At 48.4% G+C, this 20,678-nt stretch overlaps 1 protein-coding gene across 4 annotated transcripts in view; it reads right to left on the reverse strand.

Moving 5' to 3' along the window:
* Window positions 1-20,515, reverse strand: part of Ppara (peroxisome proliferator activated receptor alpha) — a 58,648-nt gene extending 38,133 nt beyond the window's left edge. The window contains exons 1-2 of one of the 4 annotated variants that reach the window (XM_048802998.1): window positions 20,380-20,515; window positions 19,478-19,561 (exon numbers count right to left, since the gene is read on the reverse strand). Coding sequence is in view for 2 of the 4 variants with exons in the window: in XM_015501799.2 (XP_015357285.1) it covers window positions 13,347-13,487 (141 nt within the window). In the remaining 2 variants the exon portion in view is untranslated. Of the gene's footprint in view, window positions 1-13,346; window positions 14,104-19,477; window positions 19,562-20,105; window positions 20,256-20,379 lie in introns of those variants that run through there. The other 3 variants (XM_015501796.2, XM_015501799.2, XM_015501794.2) reach the window with 3 other exon arrangements.
* Window positions 20,516-20,678: the final 163 nt, after the last annotated feature.

The following is a 20,678-nucleotide window of genomic DNA, read 5'->3' on the forward strand; positions in this document are numbered from 1 at the left end:
CACTAAGATAATGCAAAACAAAACCGAGACAAAATGAAACAAAAATGGAACAAAAATTCATTCTATCAGCCTTTCTATCCTCCTGAAATGTCCATCCGTCCTTTCTCCCTATCTGTTCCTCAGATGCAAATAGTTTTTCCTCAGATGTGAGCGGTTTTTCTTCCGTCCCACCCATCTCCAGGGACTGGCAACTTACAACAAAAGCAAAACAAAAGGAAAGAAGAATCTTTAAATGGTTACCCAGCCTCTCGCCCTGCCCTCAGGAGCGAGCAGTTTACCTTATCACTTACCCTCAGGCGTTCCCCCACATGGGCCACCAAATGCCGCAGTCTGGCTGGGCACAAATCAGGAGCCACTCAAGCAGGAACAAACTTTCTTTCCAACTCCCGTGAACACCACCCACGTGGCTCTTCCAGGAACACCACACAACAAAGTAGCTGGCACCTGAGGCGGACAGCAGGGGTCTAATATACAATTGAATACACAGCTTAACACAACCATCATCATCTCAATGGCTCGCTCAATGGCACCTCTCAACCACTCCCTTCTGGCAAAAATGCCATGCGTCATTCCAAAGATTTGGCTGTGGCTCTCAGCACTCTGGGCCTCAGGATGATTCCCTGCTGATGGCCTCTTAGCTTGCACACCCCATGTCCGGGCGGTCCAGACCATCCAGAGGATGCGCTTCCTTCCCCCCATCTGCACTCAGAGCAGATGCTTCACTGTGTCAATGACTGTCGTTTAGAGCCTACAGTAAAATTTAGGGATGAGAAAAACCTACAGTATCATTCTAATTTGCTGTAAAGCAAAGGCTGGAAGTTTGAGCTAAGGAGGAAATGAAGGTGAAGACCCCTGAGCTCTTGATAGTGGAGATCTGCTGACTCACTCAGCTGATTGTGTCATCACGCAGGGCCACTGGTGTCTGGATCCTCAGATGAAGCCCTCAGGGCCAAGGCCAGTGTTCCGGTGTCTGCCAGGAGTCAATAATTTTTTAATTAAAAAAAATCAATCAATTTTAATTAATTTTTGATTGATTTAAGAAATGATTCAGTCAGGCGCAGTGGTGCATGCCTGTAATCCCAGCTACTCAGGAGGCTGAGGCAGGAGGATCACAAGTTCAAGGCCAATGTCATCAACTTAACTAAGTCCTGTCTCAAAGTAAGATTTAAAACACTTAAAAGGGCTAAACATGCAGCTCAGTGGTAGACAGCTTGCCTAGCATGTGTGAGATCCTAGATTCAACCCCCACTTCCTGCCACTCCCTCATTAATTGGCATATAACTGGCATATAAAGTTTGTGCATATTTAAAGAGTACAAATTGGTAAGTTTTGACATAAGTTTACATCCAGAAACCACCATCGCAATCAAGAACGGTCCCCTCTTGTCCCCCCATGTCCACCCCTCTGGTCTGCTGTCACTACAGATTAGTTTGCCTTTTAGATAAGCCAGCTTTAAACTCTTTCCATTTACATAAGCAAGCTTTCATTAACATAATAATATCTACTTTCATCGGTATAAGCAAGCTTTTAAAATTGCACTGCTCTGAGGAGAGTCAGGCTGGGAATTCTGTCTCCTCTGGTGACAGGTCTGTTCAAATCTTTGGCCAGTTTTTAAAGCCGGGTCATTTATTTTCTTTCAGATGAGTTTGACAGTTCTTTCTGTATTCTGGTTATAATTCCTTTATCGAGTACGTTTTCCATGGACTTAGTCCCAATCTGTTACTTTTTATTTTCCTAAAATTATCTTTTGAAGAGCAAATTTCCCTTTTAATAAAGTCCAACTTACTACTTTTGTCTTTTATGAATGGGGTTATTGGTGCCATATCTGTGACGTCTTTGCTAACCCTGGGTCACGAAGATTTTCTCCTAGAAGTTCTATAGTTTTAGATTTTACATTTAGATCTATGATCTATTTGTAGTTAATATTTGTTATCTGGTGTGAGGTAGGGATTGAGTTCATTTTGGGCATATAGGTAACACATCACTTTCTAAATTTATTGAGACCTATTTTACAACTCAGATTATGGTCTATATTGATAAATTTTCTGTATGCAATGAAAAAATAATGTATATCCTGCTATTGTTGTCAATGAGATCAAGTTGGTTGATAATGTTATTTTATAGGCTGATCTGTGTTTTTCTATGAATCTGAGTATACTTGTGTGTTGGCCCAGTTCTCCTTGCAGTTCTAGCTCTGCTAGTTAAAGCTCTGCTATTAGATGCATAGACTCTGATGACCGTTAAATCTTTCTAATGAGTTGACCCCACTATTTCTTCCAAGTTTTTTTGTATCACTCTTCTTTTTTCCCCCAGGGTCTTCAATTATACATATATTAAGTTGCTTAAAGCTATTCCACAGTTAACTGATAATGTTCTCTTTTTTAAAAATTATTTTTTCTCTCTGTACTTCACTTTAAATAGTTCTTATTCTTATGCCTCAAGTTCACTGTTTTTCTTCTGCAATGCCTAATCTGCCATTAGTCCTCTGCAGTGTATTTTGATCTTGGACACTGCAGTTTTCATTGTGGATTCTGATTTGCATCTTCTGTTATATCTTCCATGTCTCCACTTAGCCTTGGGAGCCTGTGAGATGCAATCATAGCTACTGTGATGTACTTGTCTGCTAAACCTAACACTTCATTCTGGGTCATTTCAATTCACGGACTTTCTTTCTCATGATGGATCCTCGGTTCCTGCTCCTTTATATGTCTAGCGATCTTTGATTGACACCAGGTATTCTCATTTTACCTTGTTCAGAGCTGGATAGCTTTGTATTCCTATAAATATTCTTGAGCTTGGTTAAGAGATGCAGTGAAATTGCTTGGAAAACTTCTGATCCTCTGGTGCCTTACTTTTGAGATGCATTAGGCAGGACCATGGTTGTGTGTTCCAGTGTGATCATCCCCCTGCCAGGGCAGGATCTTCTCAGGGCTCTGATTCCCGCTGAAGTGCAAGGGCTTCGGGGCTGGTGGGTGGAACTGTGTGAGCACCAGGCACTGTTCCTGGCCCAGAGCAAGGGTTGGGCACCGTTCCCTCTGACCCTCTCAGACGGTTCTTTTCCTGGCCTCAAGCACTTCTGTTCACATGCATCCAAAAGTCCCCTGGCAGCTCTCTGGATCCCTCGCTGCACAGCTTTCTCCTCTTGAACTTTGACAGGGACACTCTAGACAAGTTGGTCCCTTCTGGCTCCCAGCTTTATCTCCTCAAAAGGGACTCTGCCAAGCTTTGCCTGGGTGGCTCCTTCCTGCGCTGCAGCCAGGACCCTCTACTCTCTCCCAGCTGTTGGTGCCCTCACTGCTGATGCCCAGCATCCTGGAAGGGACTGCTCCCTGATTGTCTGGAGTCTTGATTCTTGGTTTCTTCCACCTTGAATGAAGGAGCCAGTTTCCCCCGCCCTCAGTGCCAGGGATTGAATGGAGGGTGCCACACATGCCAGCCAAGTGCTCCAGCACATCCCCAGCCCATTTTTATCTTGAGACAGAGAGTTACTCAGCTGCCCAGGCTGGTCTTGAGCTTTGTGATCCTCCTGCCTCAGCCTCCCGAGGAGCTGGGGTTGAGGCGTGCACCACCACGTCTGGCAGAACCCAACATCCTCACACATAGAGGAGAGGCAGCTTACCAGGTCACAACCAGGATCTCTCAATCTCTAAACATCCATGTTCCCTTGTGTTAAACAGGAGTATCTTATAATCTCCTTTAATATGGTTCAGATTTGCAAGGCAAATTAGCTATTAATTTATATTTTAATAATTTATTCACTCCTTAAAGATCCTAATAAACCTTCTTGGGCATACACCTGAGTTTGGGGCATTCTGGGTATTGAACTGAGGGCCACTAGCCACTGAACTACACCTCTAGCCCTTTAGATTTCTTTTGAGACAGGGTCATGCTAAATCACTGAGGCTGGCCTCCACCTTGCCATCCTCTTGCCTCAACCTCCCCAGGTGATGGATTATAGGCATGTGCCAACACACCTGGCCTGAGATTCTCATACAGCTCTTTGGGCATGTACCTGAGAGCCTGACACAGGTCCTCGTATATAGACCCAAGGGTGTGATGGACCCTGTTCTCCTCACAAATACTCAAATCCCTCTTTTAACTCAGCCTTGGGATTCATCCCAAACCTGTTCATTTTGAATCTTGGAGGATCTCATACTATCAAGTCTTCACGTAAAATCGTTTTTATAGTTCTGACATTAATGTTAGAATTACTGAAAGACCAACAAAATAGGAAGGAAGAACACCAGCAGGCTATTGAAGAGATTATTCTCTAAAGTACAGAACTCAAGGGACTAGCCAATATAAGTGGACCGTACAGCAGGCGAACCTGATGACCCTAACTGGGCCCTGACAGTTCCCTCTGACACCCAACAGTCACCCGGCAGTAAGTCAGCAAACCTGCAGAAGGTCTAAGAGACAGTACCGCGCAGGGCTAAGTGACGTCAGAACCTTCCACCTGCTCTCATCTGAGTGCTGGCAGGAAGGAACGTGGAACAGAACAGACCCTGCGGACGCCAGTGAGGCAGCCTCTCAGAAAATGGACAGGGCAGTCGGCTGGCTACTGCACTCCCAGGCAGTCACCCCAGTGAAACGAAAACTCACTTCAGTGAGGACCTACATGGCAGCCAAGAGCTGAACGAGAGAGGAAAACACAGCTCGGACATCAGCAAGACCCTGCCTCTAAAAAAGATATGTTTTTTAAAAGGCTGGGGATGTGGCTCAATGGTAAAGCACCAGTGGGTTCAATCCCTGGTACCAACAACAAGAACAAATAAAACAAGGGTCGGTGAAGGGGTGTGGGTCAGGCCCCTCACACGGCCCATGTGAGTGAAAGGGCAGCCTCTTGGAAAACGATTTGGAGGTGATCAAACAAACACAGTTATCCGGTGACCCAGCAGTTCCATTCTAGGAGAAATGTAGACATACATCCACACAGACCCGTGTGCCTGGGCCACAGCAATGGTATTCACGACAGGCCAAAGGTCAGAGCCAAACGTCCACCAGCTGACAAATGGTTGAAAGACTGGAATACCTCTTCAATAAACAACGAACCACAGAGGCCATGCCCAAAGACTCGGCTCTCGGTGGAGGAAGGCCCTCACCGACCTCCTGCCTGATTGCATTTACACCAAGTGTCCCCAGGAGGCAGAGGACATGGGAAGCGGATCCGAGCTTGCCTGGGGCTGGCAGCAGGGGGCGCTGGAGACACTGGATAGGATTACAAATGGCTCAGGGTTTCCTTCAGGGCTGACAAAAATCTTCTGAAACTAGACTGTGTGACATCAACACAGCACTGCGCGTCCCCTGAGACACACGGAATAGCACGTTTTAAATCTGTGCTGTGTAGTCATGTAGGGTACATCTCAACAGAGCCACTGAAACAGAACCCTGGGGCACGAATTGATCATCATAGCCCCAAAGCAGAAGCCACCTAGGTGTGCCGCCCTGGCCAGCGACTTCATAGTAAAGGGAAGGAGCTGTGGACACTCCCAACAGCGTGGCCATCCAACCCCAGGGTCCCAGCCACAGTGCAGGACACTGCAGACCCCGCCTGGCTCTGACCTCACCATTTCACCATCTGCTCCCACAGTGGACGTGAGAACACGGGGTCTGCGGGTGAGTGGTGGTCCCACCCTGCACAGGAGCTGTGGGTTGCCAACTCCAGCTTACACACCAGAGCACGCGCAGATGTCAGTCCCCTCAGGGAGACTCCGACCTCAAATCTAGGATTCAAATTCACGTCTGGCAAGTGAACCCAACAGCATCCCCAAGGGTGTTTTCCCCCGGTTTGGAGTCCAGCTGGGGGCCAGGTGCATTTGCTGCCATTTCGCCCCCCTCCAGCCCATTCCCACGGCTTCTCTTTGTCTTCTGGGATGATGGCATTTTAGGACTCCGTCTCCAGCTCTCTGCCTGTTTAATGGAGGAGGCAGAAGCTGCTTTAATGCCGACCAGTAGGAGCCCCTCACGGTGGCAGGTGGGTATGAGAATCCACATCCGGGGAACCTGTCGCCGGAGGCACCTTGTGTCCCATGTGGCAAATACAAGAAACCCACAGTGTGACTGTTCTGGCCATCTCCAACTGAGAGGGCAGAAAGAGGGTGGCGTCCCCCTGATGACATCGCTGGAAGCTGTTCGATGTCACCCGAACATTTAGCAAATGCCAGTCACTGGGGCCTCCTTCCACAGCTGAGTGCAGGACCAGCCCTTTCCTAAGGAAACTGGGACAGTTCAATTCAGGGAACACCAAGGGGACAGAAGCAAGCTGCTCTTAAAAATGGAACTTTCTGCTATTAATCAAAGTTCTGCATAAAAATAAGAGAAACAGGGAACCTGCTAAGGGTCTATTCTCCAGGCACAGTGATCTTTCTGGGGTCACTGATTATGGCCAAATACCAGAGCATGCTGGGAAACTGTGGAAGTGGGGGCTTCCTGCAGCCACCCTGCGCCCCTGCCCTGCCGGCAAGCGGGAATGTCCAGACCGCACGGCTGCCCGCAGACTGGGCCCCACACGCCCTGATGCAAGCTTGGTCTTCCATGTCTTCACAGAGCTGCTGTTTACGGTCACTTGCGATCGGGTTTTCTTGTTTGCTATTTGTTCTGAGTGATTATTTCCCTTTTCAATGACCAGCATCCGTCCCTCAGGGGCACCTTGGCTCAGGGGTCACCTGCTCCCACCCAGCTCCAGCCACAGCCTCTCCCCACTCTCTACCTCCCTCAGGGTGCAGGGCCCCGTTCCTGCTGGGTTCATGGTCCTGAGGGAGAGCCCTGACTTGTCCCCACCCCTGCTGAGGGACTCACTGAGCAGCCTCCTCCCAAGTCCTGGGTTTGCAGGTAGGGAAAGAGACCAGGGGCAGGTACCACTCAAGGCCACATGGTCACATTTTTTAAAGGGGCCACACTCCCTTTTCAAAATAGAATGTAGAAACTGCTTTAATGGTACTGGCAGTAACTCAGGTCTAAGGTCAAGTTCTCCCTGCCCCCGTGGCGGAGCACCTTCTCATACACAAGCCCCTGGCTGCTGGGCTGACTCTCCAGGCTTTGTCAGCTCCTTTAGTCTTGTAAGTGACCTACAGCTCTGCCCTTGGCCCTGACCTGCCAGAGGGAGCCTCTTACCAGCTAAATTGGAGCTGTCCCAGCCCCACTCAGAAGCCCTGGTCTGCTCATAAACAGAGCGAAAAGCAGGCTTCCAGGGACCTGATGCCACCTTCTCTTGGGACCTCATGTCCTCCCACCCCGGACATTCCTCTAGTCACACTTCCTTGCTGCTCCTCACTGGCCCAGCAGCACCTGCTCCTGAGTCCTTCCTCCTCCCTGAGGTCCACCTGCCCAGCCCCGGGATCCTCACCCCACCCATATCTGCTCTGTGCTTGCCCTTCCCGCTGCACCTGGCAGCTTCTAACACATCAAGTCACAAACTCAGCCACCATGCAGACGATCTGGCTTCCTCTATGAGAACAGAGATTTTGTGCGTGGGGCTCACTGATGTATCCCTAGTGCTTAAGAGTGGAGCCTGGCACAGGGAAGGAGCTCTCTAAACATTTGATGACATTTGATCCCAAGTGAGCACATCTTCTCTTTATTTCCCTCTGCAAACCCTGTACTCTGACCAAAATAAACTACTCAGCATTTTCCAGACTCACCTCACGTTCCCCAGCCTCCATCCTCCGTCCCGTTCTTTCCGCCTGAAATACCCCACCCCACACTCACACATTTGAGCAGAGCTCAAGTATCTCTTCTTTGAGAGCCTCCTGGACCCCTGGGGAGAAGGACCACATCCACCTCTACATCACCACAACTCAGGTCGTAGGCACTGGGCTGTACCTTGGGCAGAGCTCTCCTCTGTCCCCTCGTCCCCTACACAGGTAGGTGTTCACTAAAAACTTAATGAGCTAGTGGAACACTGGTGCTATATTCTGGACAGGAGCTTACCCAGGGGAACAGAGTTGATCGTAGGACAAACTCTTTTCTAAAGAAATAAGGATAAGTACAACTTAAAAGTGTTAAGAACACCAAGCCAACAGAAGCCAGCTATTTACGAACCATGTGGGATTCTCTGCTATGAAGTTCCTAAAGTGCATCCTGAAACCACCTAAAAGGAGAGCACATGGGGGCTCCTAGTCACTGAAATTGTCTGTAATGTCTGTAACAAGCTCTGTAAAGTCTACATTGTCCCATTAAACACAGTCAGGACACGTTTGCATGCTTGGTGTCAGATGTCAGTATCCTTACATAGCAAACAAGGCTCTTCTTAACAGTTAACTGACTCCTTTCCAATACTGAGTGTCCCTTCCATGAACATGGTACATCCTTCTGTTTACTGGAGCTATATTTAACTTCTCCCAATAATATAATCAGAATTCTGAGTAGAAGTCTTGCATCTATTTTAAAATTTATTTCTAGGTATCTGAAATACATATTTAATTTAGTTTTAATTAGTAGACTGTTATTATATAGTAGTTTAAGCTTTAGAGGGAAATTAAGAAGCAAGTGCAGAGAGTTTCACCCCCTCCATAGTTTCCCTATTGTCAACATCTTGCATGGGTGAGGTACATTTGTTACCACTGGTGAGCCAATGCTGATATATTATTAGCTAAAGTCCATAATTCTCATTACTGTTCATTCTTTGTGGGTGTACATTCCACAGGTTTTGGCAAATGTATAGAACAGCAGTTATCACCATTATAGTATATACAGAGTTGTCCCACTGCCCTAAAAATGCCCTGCGCTCCACCTACTCAATTTTCCCCCCCGAACCCTGAGCCCCTGGCAACTACTGATCTTTTTACAGGCTCCACAATTTTGCCTTTTCTATAATGTCATACAGTTGTGAGATCGTAAGGATGGAGTTTTTCAGGTATAGACATGCTCGATGATAAGGTAACTGGTATTGTCTGCCGACATGTTTCCCAAAGTGGCTGCTGCGTTCCCATCAGCAGCATATGCGAGTCCTGTTCCATGTCCTCACCCACATGTGGTCAGTATGCTGAGCTTCAGCTGCTGCAGGGAGCTACAGTGATATCTTTATTAACAGTGATATCTACTACTATTAATTTACATCTCACTAATGTCCTTTTTTATCTGCTTACTTGCCATCCATTTAAATGTGCCCTTTATTGATGAGCTACTTCAAAGATTTTCTCCATTTTTAATTGGGTTGTTTGTTGTCTTCTTACTGGATTGTAAGAGCTTTCTGTATATTCCAGATCCGTCTTTCTTTAGATATACATTTTGTAAATATTTTCTTTGAGCCTGTGGCTTGACTCTTCATTTCCTTACATATCTTTTGATAAAAAAGTTTATAATTTTATAATAAATTTTTTTTTCTTTTATGGTTCATGCTTTTTGAATCATATTTAAAAAAATCTTTGGCAAACCCCAAATCTCTATGACTTTTCCCTATGCTTTCTTCTGGAATTTCTATGGTTTTAAATCTTAAAATTACGTCTATGACCCATTTCAATAACACAATAATATATGATAATATTATGTTATATTAACAATAAATACTATTTGGCATGTGGTATGAGGTGAGGGTTGAGGTTCCTTCTTTTGCATATGGTCATCTAATTGTTGCAGCGCTGTTTGCAGAAAGATGGCCTTTTCACCACAGAAAAGACTTGGAACCTGACCTGACATCGATTGTCCACATATGCATGGGTCCATTTCTGGACTTCTTATTCTGTTCCATCCATCTGACTTTTTTTCTTGTCAATGGTGCCATACTGTCTTGATTCCTGTGGCTCTATAATAATTATTGAAATCAGGTGGTCTGCATGTCCAGCTATGTTGTTCCTTTTCAAAGTTGTCTTAGTCACCACAGGCCCTTTGTATTTCTGTAGAGTTCAGAACTAGCTTGTCAAATTCCACAACTGGGCATTTTTCGATCTGCTTTTGACTGTCCTGAGTCTGTAGGGCATCCTGGGAAGGACTTCCGAGTCTTCTGATTTAAGAGGATTGTTATAACTCACTCTTTATTAAGGTCTTTTAAAATTTCTCTCAACAGCATTTTGTAGATTTCAGTGAACATGATTCACACATTTTATCCTGAAGCATTTTGTAATTTCAATGCTGGATTACCTATTCCTGGAGTAAACCCAACTTGCAGCACACAGAAGATTCTTTTCATGGTCTTGTCAGTCAACTCTCACTGTGATGAAAATATCTGAGAAATCAACTTATTTTGGCTCGTGGTTTCAGAGGTTTCAGTCCGTGTTTGACTGGCCGCAGTGCTCTGCGTTGGAAACGAGGCAGAGCCATGGCGGGAAGTGGTTGGTAGAAAAGAGCTGCTCCCTTATGGCAGCCGGGGAGCAAAAGGACAAGGGGGCTAGGGGACAAGGCGCCCTTCAGAAGCACAGCCCGTGACTCACCCCTTCCAACGAGGCCTAGCTCCTACAGCTTCCAGCACCTTCCGATACTGCAGCAAGGGGACACCCGTCCTTCAACACACGAGCCTTTGGGGGACGGTCCAGATCCAACCATCAGAGCTGTGCTGGAGCCTTCACTGTCTGGCTCAGGGGTTAGCTCCGATGCTCCTTCTTTGAAGGTAATGCCTTTGCTTTTTCCTCTTCTTTTAAGATAACATTTTGTCTTTATTTCTTCAGGAGTTTTACTGTAGTGTAAACATATACATGTAAATCCTGCTTGGGGTTCTCTAGGCTTCTTGGACTTGCGACGTCTTTCCTCATCTCTAGGTGAACTTCAGCCACCATTCACCCCCCACCAGGGTCAGTTACACTCACTACATCCTTTGTATTTCCAGTCCTTCATCTCTTCGTGCTTCACTTTGGCTACTTTTTTCTGATCTATCTTATCATTCACCAATTCTTTATTCGGTGGTGTCTATTCTGCTGTTATAGCTATCTATAGAGTATGTAATTTCACTTTGTGTATCTTTTAGGTTTGCAACTAAAAATGGTTACTTTCAAATCAATGTCCTTTTGGGGAACGTAATTTCTAATGCACTATCAAAATGATCAATTTTATCTTCCACCTTCTTGAACACAGGAAGAAGGTCAAAGTTTATGTCTTATATCTAATGCTAAGAGTCACGGGAATCTGTTTCTATCATTAGTTGTTTCTACTGATTCATGAGGCTTCTCTCACCTGCTTGGTCAGTTTTGTGCTGTTGCCGTTACTAGAAAGCCTTGACGCACGTGGTAGTGTAAGACCACAGAAGGGTCATGCAAGCTGAAATGGTGCAAAGCAATTTTAATAACCCATAAGAACAATCACACTTGTCCTGTGACTGTTAAATTTTTTGTCAGCATATGAAAACCATCTCTGGCTATGAGTTGTAAACACACAGGGAAACTTTTTTAAAGACAGTAAAACTAGTGTTTGTTTAGCACTGTAATGTAACAGGTAAGAAACCACAGTGAGAACTACCATGCCTACTTTTCTGTAAGAACCTTCCGGAGGCAGCGTGAGTGCACTTGTCTGCTTTGTGGCACCGTGTATGGAGCCTGGGAGGCTGACACAGGCAGCCCCGAGAGGGGACACTAGTCTAGATTCTTGGGGTGGGCCCAGTAGACTCCCCTGAGCTCTTAGCAGCTGACAACCTTTGCTGGCAGAAGGGCTGGCGGGAGTGACCAGGCAAAGGGGGGTAGGGCGAAGGAAGCCAGGGCACTCGCGCGCCACTGACTCTGACCGAGGAGGGAGCCACAGCTGGGGAACATGCTGGCCCCTAGAAGCTGAGCACAACCCTTGGTTAACAGGCAGCACGGGGCCGGGGCCAGATGGGCTTTTCAAACCTCATGAAATTGTGTACAAAGAGGAAGGATTTGACTGTATGCAAATTGCATCTCAATAAATCAAATATAAGAACAAAGCCAAACACCTCCCCTCTGCTGCCTGGCTTCCAGGGGGTCTCATACAAAGTGAGAGCTTGCTATGGAAGGCCCCCCACACACCACACACCTCAGAGCAGGTGACCGGGCTGTGTATCCAGGACATCAGGAGGCCAGCTTGCTCCCACCTGACGTGACAGGGTTTGTGGCCCCGGGGTCTCCTCCACCCTGGCAGGCAAAGCGAGAGGCAGCCTGCACGAGAAGGCCTCCGTGCCAGGCTTCCTGCTGGCCTCTGCAGGGAGTCCTCGCCTCATTCACGCCTTTCACACTGAGGGGTGCCAGGCCCAGGCCCGCAGCCTGCCCTGCCCCGACCAGGTGGAAGCCAGCCCTCGGCTCTCGGGAGCTGCAGACACACAGCACGAGGGCCGCATGGGCTTGCTGACTTTTCACACTGGACCTGTGGGCGACCCAGCGAGGCAGATGCTGTGACTAAGTGACGTTGTTTCCTGAATGCAGGCCCTCAGGGTCATGTGAGGGTTAATGGTGACCAGAGATTAGATCCTGCTGACCGATGTGGGTCAAGAGGGGTTTAACCGGGACATTTAATGCCTTTAAGATCATAATCGGAAGAATTAAAATGGGTTCTGAAGATTCTTGGAGAATTTTATGTCTTTCTTCTCCCTCAACTTAATTCCTTTAGTGAGAGGCAATTCCAAATGTTGAGGACAAACAGGTACTGAGCTGCGCTGGATCCCTGTAAATCCTGCGCGCCTCCCTGGCCACTCACACGACCCTTGGTCCAGCTCTTCACGTGCTGCAGGTCATGCGCTTCCCCACTGCCCCCGTCCCCCCGGCAGCCCCGCTCCACTCACTGTGTCCAGCAGAGCTTTAGACCAGCAGGGACGTGCCTGCTCCTGTCCCTTGCTCCCCCAGCACCTAGGACAGCGCTGGCCACTGCTGACGTCCAGAAAGCACCCGCAAAGCAATGAATGAACTTGGGAATAAATGACGGGCAAGCTTCACAAACAGCCGTGGAGCGAAGGCACCAAGTGTCAAAGCAGACAGATGCAGAGCGCCACAGGGCACGTGCCCCACGGGATTCCTGGATGTAGCGTGGGAAGACCCAGGAAGGCACTGGACCTAGCCCATGTGAGGCGAGGACACCGAGCGCAGGCCACCTGAGAACGAACGCTACCTGAGTCTGAGAGTCCCGAAGGTGGCAAGGATCCTGTCCCTGTGCTGCCCCGGAGGCCCCCACTCCAGCCCAGCTGGGGCCAATTACTGAGCCAGGGAAGGGACACCAGAGGCAGGGCAGCTCAGACAGACCCAAGGAGTTGGAGTGTCCTGGGGAAGGTGGAGGCGACGCCTGAAGGCAGAGGGTGATGGACTTGGAGCCCAGCAGAGCAGTAGCCAAGGGCAGGGGTCTCGTGGGAGGCAGAGGGGCAGCCAGGCCGGGGCAGCGAAGACACAGCAGTATGCAGGAAGGGGGACGCCCTCCGGCCTGTCTTCCTGAGGAGGCACACGTGCAGAATCAGGAAGTACACGTCTGCAGCAACTCACCTCCGGGTGGCAGTGGGACACGGGGTGGCCCTCAGGGTAACTGGAGGGTGGACATGTTACACCGAGGGCGGCAGCTTCGTATTTCCGACTCCTTCTCTGAGTCTGAGATTTTACTCCCCTCCTGTCTTTCAGAGGTTTCATTCTTGTAGAGTAGGTACCAAACCCAACCGTGATGGGGGTGATTTTCTGAAATACCTTTTACAAAGTGCCTTCTCCTGCTAAGAAAGCCCACATTTAGACTCATCCATTCCCCAGGGGGTAACCTCGCACTCCCTAGCTTCTGTGCTCTTCTTAGTAGTCAGGGAAGCTCTGGCAGGATTCTTTTTCTGAAGTCCTAGTTCCCTAAGTCTGTGCCTCTGTTATTATTCAGATTATCAGCTGCCCTTGAGGGTGGTTAAATATTCACCTTCACTTAGACTTCTGCCCCAGACACCAAAAGATAACCTGGTTGGATTCACCAAGAGAACAGAGCAGGTGAAGCTCCCAAGAGGAAGAAAGGCGCACTGTTTCTCTCTTCTTACGTTGGCCTCCGCTGACAGGCCTCACTCTGTCCACACTCAAAGCCAGGGACTTTGGAAGAGCTGCCACCACTCTTGATGGAGAGCTGTCCATGCAAAGCTTTCTCCCGACTCCAGCTGCCATTCCCTTGGCCAGGAACTGGGACCCCTGGGGTTCCCACGCCAGCTCAGACCTCACTCACATCCTTCCCTGGCCATTCCAAGCAGGGCTTCCTACCTACCCTTCCTCCACCACCGTGATGGATCCACCCCCCACCCCTGGACTCCTGAGTGGGCACGCCACTGTACCCCACGTCTACAATTCTTTCTGCTTCCCTCCCCACCTTCCTGTCATCTCTGGTCACAGAGGTCTCCTAACTCCACCAGTCAACCTCCCTCTCCGGGGCAGGGGCTTTGGCTGCGTTTAGAAGCCCCAACCACTTTCTCTGGCGGTGCCTCTCCCTGTCCGAAGCCCTCCTCGGGACACCGGGCTCCAGCGCAGGTGGGCTGCGCATCTGTGCATTGGCTTTTCCAACTGCTGGCCTCTTTCAGGACTTGTCACCAAGTATCCTCACAGAGAAGGTTGACTTTATGTCTCAAAATGGCAGCGACAGAATGTCTTCCTTTCTGGAAAACGCTCTCGACAAGACAAGCGAGGTTTTCAAAGGACAGGAGAACAAGGGTCACGTTTTGAACTTTTGGACAGCCAGTCAGGGAAGGTGAGCCAAAGTTCCCTTGCCTCTATCTGATGACAGGTTTTGTAACATTTTTCAAAGTGGGGGAAAGGCGATATAGTACTTAGGCAAAATACTCTCCCTCATAAACTGCAGCCAGGTGCAGTGGCCACACCTGTAAGCCCAGCAACTCAGGAGGCTGAGGCAGGAGGATGGCAAGTTCAAGACTTGAAAAAATAAAAAGGGCTGGGAGTGTGGTAAAGCACCCCTGGGTTCTGTCCCCAGTAGCACAAAAATCAAGCAAATAAATAGACGGATTTTAAAGTCCAAAGATATTGTAGCCACATCAAATACTGCCCTGTTTGTTTTTATTGTAAATAGCTTTCACATACTGAGAGATGAGTCCATCTGAACCAAATTTCAAAGTCCTCTGACCATTTTTTTTTTCTACACACATCATTGATATTAATCCCATCCCAACACATAAACACACAGAAAGTGAGCAGGGAATCACCCCGACACCGACTCAGTCACCAAGCTGTCCCGTGGAATGAGCTAAAATCGAACTGCAGGAAAGAAGTTATCACATTTGCTCATAATTCTAGACAAAGGCTACTACGGGGCTTGTGTTATTTTGTCTAGTAAAGAAAATTGCCAGAAAATGCATTTAAAAATTCTTCCAGGAAGCCGTCTCATACTTCACATACAGGTGATAGAGAAAACTTCAGATCATAGAGACCAGCCTGGCCAGGGAGCAGTCCTGCCTGTTACAAGCCAGAGTGCTTCACGGTAAATGTGCCTTTCAGTGCGCCTCGGGCTGGCCACTGATTGGCGTGGTTCAGGAAGTCAAGCGGCCACGGGTCAACCGCTCTCCTGCTGATGCCTGGTGACTTGTCACCACCGTGTGGTTATCACAAAAGGACAGACTTGTTCAGTTACAGGGGCTGTAAGAGCGCCTGGGGCCCCCTCACTCTTGATCCTAACTTCAACTCGAATCACTCATAACCGGCTTCACAACCTTTGTGACAGTTCTGCATTCTATTCCTGACTCTTACAGTTCCAATTACGCTCTTTCAAAGATTTGCTTCTGGCCCCTAAAGTGTCAAGCACATGGATCAGATCAGACATTTTTATTGCTCTCTATTTGCAAATTTCTTAAAATAGAGCAAAATAAAAAAACAGAGGCAGGCTGCACCTGAAACATCTGATCACTGTTTTCTCAAATCTCTCCCAGGAATCTCTCTCTACCGACAGTATTCCCACACTGTTAAGTGTAAGCACTTCCCAACTCACCAAGGTACCCCTTTCCTACTGCGTTGGTTGTTTGGCATTTGAATCCATGATCTTACAGGATAAAAAAATAGCATTTTATTTAAACAGATCCTCAAGCCACTTCATAAGTCTATTTAATGTACAATACCTCCCAAACTTAGTGACCACTACAAACCGAATCACTTCAGCTGCAACTCTCCTAGCCCTGCTGCAATGGCAACTACATGAGGGAAGCTGGGAAATGCCAAGGCGTATCCTGCTGTGGAGGGATGGGATGAGCGGTCATCTGCAGGCTTGGAGCTGTGAGCACTACAGCTTAGGCGCCCCCCCAGCCAGCTTCCATGCACAGCTGACTACTGTGCTGATCACAGAGACCCACCGTAAGTTTTTGGGATTTAAATTCTATTAACCATTCACATATTCAATAAGCATTTACAAGCACAGGACTAGCAGAGCAGAAACAAACAGGACACACTCTGCCCTCAGGGAGTCTGACCAGGTGGACAAGGAGCCTCAATGCTGGGCAGCAGCTGGCTGTGCATCCAGGGAGACTGCATGGAGACTGCATTTCAGCAGGGCCCTGCAGGATGAGGCACAATCTGTGGCACAATCTAGACACACTGCAAGATACATTATCACCAAAACCTGGGGTCACATCCAAACTCAAAGCCAACAGGAACCACTCAATGCTGATTTGGTTCTTACCAGTGGAGAATGTCCCTTTACCTCTACAAAATTGAAAACAAAAGTGTTTTTGGTATTTATGGGGCAGGGGAAGTGTTTCTTTCCAGTAGTCTTTGAAAGATAACAAATTAATGGGAGCAAACCCAACTCAGGCAGCAGATCTGCTGGGTGAGAATGCATGCAGTGTCCTTCCTCCTCGGGACCTCCTAGGATGGGCACAGTTTGGAGCCAGAGCTCATGAGCTTTGCAACACTCCAGAGGGGCCTGGAGGAGAATCCATCTTCTGCTGAGAGGAGGTGGACAGAGGCCTTCACACCTGCAGGCAGAAGCTAATGGGCCAGAACCCAGGACTAACCTTTCTCACCCTCAACCTGTCTCCCTGGTGCCAACCAAAATGTACAGCTGGGCACGGTGGCACATGCCTGTAGTCCCAGAGGCTTGGAAGGCGAAGGCAGGATGATCGTGAGTTCAAAGCCAGCCTTAGAAATTTAGCCAGGCACAGAACAACTCAGTGAGACCCTATCTCTAATAAATTACAAAACAGGTCTGGGGATGTGGCTCAGGGGTTGAGACCCCTGAGTTCAATCCCTTGTACCCCAAAACAAAAATTTTTTAAAAAGTCCAAATATTTTTCTTTCCACCCTATACGGGTCTTAAGACAACTTGGGCGGGACTGGGGAGATAGCTCCTTGCATGCACAAGGCCCTGGGTTCAATCCCCAGACAACCAAAATAAATAATAATAATAATAATAATAATAATAATACCACCACCACCACCCAAGAAAACAACTTGGTCTAAACAGTCATCACACAGGCTGAGCTGGTGAGGGTAAGGGCAGCCTGTGACGGGCACTCTCTTTAGGCCCTCCAGGGTATCACTGCCAGGAGGTACAGAGTCATTAAGTGCTACAGAAGCAAAGAACACACCCCTTCAAACAAGAGCAAACCAGACTGGGTTCCTTCAGTCACCTCTAGAATAGGCTGCAAACACAGCCCGCGCACGCAGGGCACTCCTCTCCAGAAGCAGCCCACGCATGCTAGCCCCTGAACAATGCAGAGAAGAAGCAAGTTCCTTCACGCGCAGCCCACTGGACGCTAGGGCTTCTCCAGCGGAGTCTTACCTTAAACTATCTGGGTGCTGGGGATGTAGCTCAGAGCTGGAGTGTGTGTTTAGCGCGTGAGAGGTCCTGGGTTCCATCCCCAGTACCCCCCCCCAAAAAAAAACTTAAATAAAACAAAGTCCACCAAAATCCCCCCAACAAAAAAAAAAGAAACCCACAAATCTCTTACCACCAAGTTATAAATTTAAATTCTGTTTTGTTTTTTTTTTTTAATATTTATTTATTTTATTTTTCCGGCAGACACAACATCTTTGTTAGTATGTGGTGCTGAGGGTCGAACCCGGGCCGCACGCATGCCAGGCGAGCGCGCTACCGCTTGAGCCACATCCCCAGCCCCTAAATTCTGTTCTTAATTTCCCTAACCACATAGTCTAAAAGGTGATCTAGCTTGTTCTATGTATTTATAAGGCTGAAATAACAGCAAAAGTCTGTTCCACATAAGCGATGCCATTTTATACAATGTCTACAAAACATTTGAAAAATGGACTTTATATCAAGCACCAAAACCAGGTATAAAAGTGGAGAACCTCAATTCCAGAAAAGGACAACTCAACGGGCCGCGTCTTCTGTGTGTGGCGCAACACAATCAGGGTGGGCATGAAACAGTGATGCTGGTCACCCGAGACACTCACCCCATGCCACCAAGAGCGCACCCACTCACACACCCGGACCGTAGGAGAGCAAGGAGGGGAGGGAAGTTTGGCAAGTCTAAAATGCATCTACAGTAAGTAGAAACATTTTAGTGAACATTTTAGAAAATGACTTAATATTTATTATAAAAACACTAATGCTCATAGCATGCAAGAAAAAGAGCACATGGAGCAAGATGTCACTAAGAGCAAGATATCGCGGCCAATGGTGCTCCCCTCTCTGCACTCCAGTTTCTTCATCTTTTATATGATGAGAATTATCATTAGGTTTCTTTTCTATATTCCAGAGTGAAAATCAGCTTCATAAGCAGATGGGCAGTTACGCTGTTCATGACTGGGTGCAGTGACCCCCAGCTGCTACTCAGTGAATGGGCATAGAGGGGACGAACTATGTGCGTGTCTGTGGACTGACTAAAGGTTGCTCTATCTAAACACAAAGGAATATTACATGGATATTTAAAAGGATAAAGCAGAAATACATTTTCTTTTTCACACAGAACTGTTTCTCTTAACCTAGTATTCAATAAAGCAAGTTACAAAATTATATAGAAAAAAAACCTTTTCTTTTCTCTGATTCTCTCACACATACATAAAACTTTTAACACTGTTTACAGGCTTGACAGATGTAAGCTAGTTAAAAAGAGCTGTTGTGGGATTGTGGCATGTCTTATATGTTTAAGATGTGGGGGGGGAAGGAAACATTTTTTTTCTACTATCAATCAATTTACTTCTGCTTCCAAGCTGCACAAGATTTGCCAAGCCCATTGCCTCTTGTCTTTCATGGAGGGTGACCACCTAGATGTTCATCATCTGGTGTGTCCTGGGGTCATCCCTGCTGGGGCTGCTGGCAGTTCTGGCACCGACCCACCCGATTGACAAGCATCTGCTTAATGTTCAAAATGATAACTGCTAGTAGACAGCACGCTGGTCTTAACTGGTTGGTGTCAATAAACTCAAGTGATTGGTAAGTTATAACATTTCTCAAAGTTTCATTATCATTTTAAACTACACAAAACCAGTCTGTCACAAAGAAATGATGTTTCCAGTGCAATGACACAGTCATTCAGTGCCGAAAGGGAATCCGTGCACATTCCTCTTACTTTCCAAGCACTGAAAATGCATTTAACATTACATCAGAAAGTGCTGATTAACTCCCAAACTGCCAGTCTGTCGTGCAAGGGAAACAAACACAAGATATTTCAGTCTGGAAGTAGTAAATTAAACCTTTTTACCTGTGTGGTGACAGGTTCTTGGTTCTCAGCGTGTCTTGCCACACACTGTCACTTCACGGATCAGGTAGGGCCTTTAACTTCAACCTTGGCAGTGGGAAGACGGAGGAGGAAATGGTTACTATGTTTTCTGGATGCCCCCCAACTCTCCACCACCTTAGGAAAGTCACGGTGACCCTGCTTCTTGAAACGACAACGGGGTCATGGGGCCGTGTCCGGGAAAGCTCTGTGCCCTCCTCCCATAGCCAGTCCCTGGTTTCTTTGGGGGGTGAGGGTAGTGGCAGAGGTTGAGGTGGATATCAAGCCATAGGGTTCCAGAGTGCCCCTCGGCGCCCAAAACATTACACAACCATGGAAGGAATCTAGACACGTGGGGCACACCTCCCTCCTTTATGTTTAAGAAGAAAACAAATAAGCCAGCCAGCCTCGGGTAAAGCACACAGCCGGCCGTGGGGAGGTGGGCGTGGGCAAAGAGCTCTCGCGGCTCCCATCCCGGGCATCAATCTGTGAAGCTTCACTGGAACCACGAGGGCCGCTCCGCCCAGGGCGCGGAGGAAACCTGGGTGTGCGGTTTCACAGAGTCGCCACCCTACCCCACAGAGCCTGCCCTAGGCTGCCCTGGGTTGCTCACTGCGTTCGGGAGCAAAGTGAGAACTGTTCGTCAAACGTGGTCCGCAGCTGGTGACACTAATCGCGTGTGTGTCTCGTCGGGCAGCGGCCGCAGGGTGCACTAGCCCCAGGGTCGATCTGTCTGGGCCTAGGGTTACCTTGCCTTGGGGATCCCTGGGGGGAGGGTCCCGGGAAACGCCCCCCAAGCTGGTGACGACCAAGCTCCACCACGCAGGGGGGAGGACAGGGCACGTCGGGATATCCCCGCCCGTGGGCCTTCCCTCCCAGGGTACAACCAGAGGACCCGTCGTCGCTGCGGTCCCCCGAACTCCGCGAAGCCCCCAGCCCCGACAGCTGCGGATGCGGGAGTTCAGAGCAGGCCCCCGGCGCTCCGAGAGAGACTGAGCCTGGGACAGCCTCGTGGGCCCTGCGCGCCCCGCAAAGTTCTCTGCGTGTGCCCTCGCCCCGCGCCCCAGGGTCTCTAGACCCGCGCCCCCAAGGTACGCGCATGCGCCGTCCAGCCCCTCCTTTGCCCTGTCCACCGCCCTCTTCGTCCTGGGGCAAGGGACACCAGGGCCTCGACCCCCGCCCGCCC

Source organism: Marmota marmota, unplaced genomic scaffold (assembly GCF_001458135.2).
Source record: "Marmota marmota marmota unplaced genomic scaffold, marMar, whole genome shotgun sequence".
NCBI classification, from domain to species: Eukaryota; Metazoa; Chordata; class Mammalia; order Rodentia; family Sciuridae; genus Marmota; species Marmota marmota.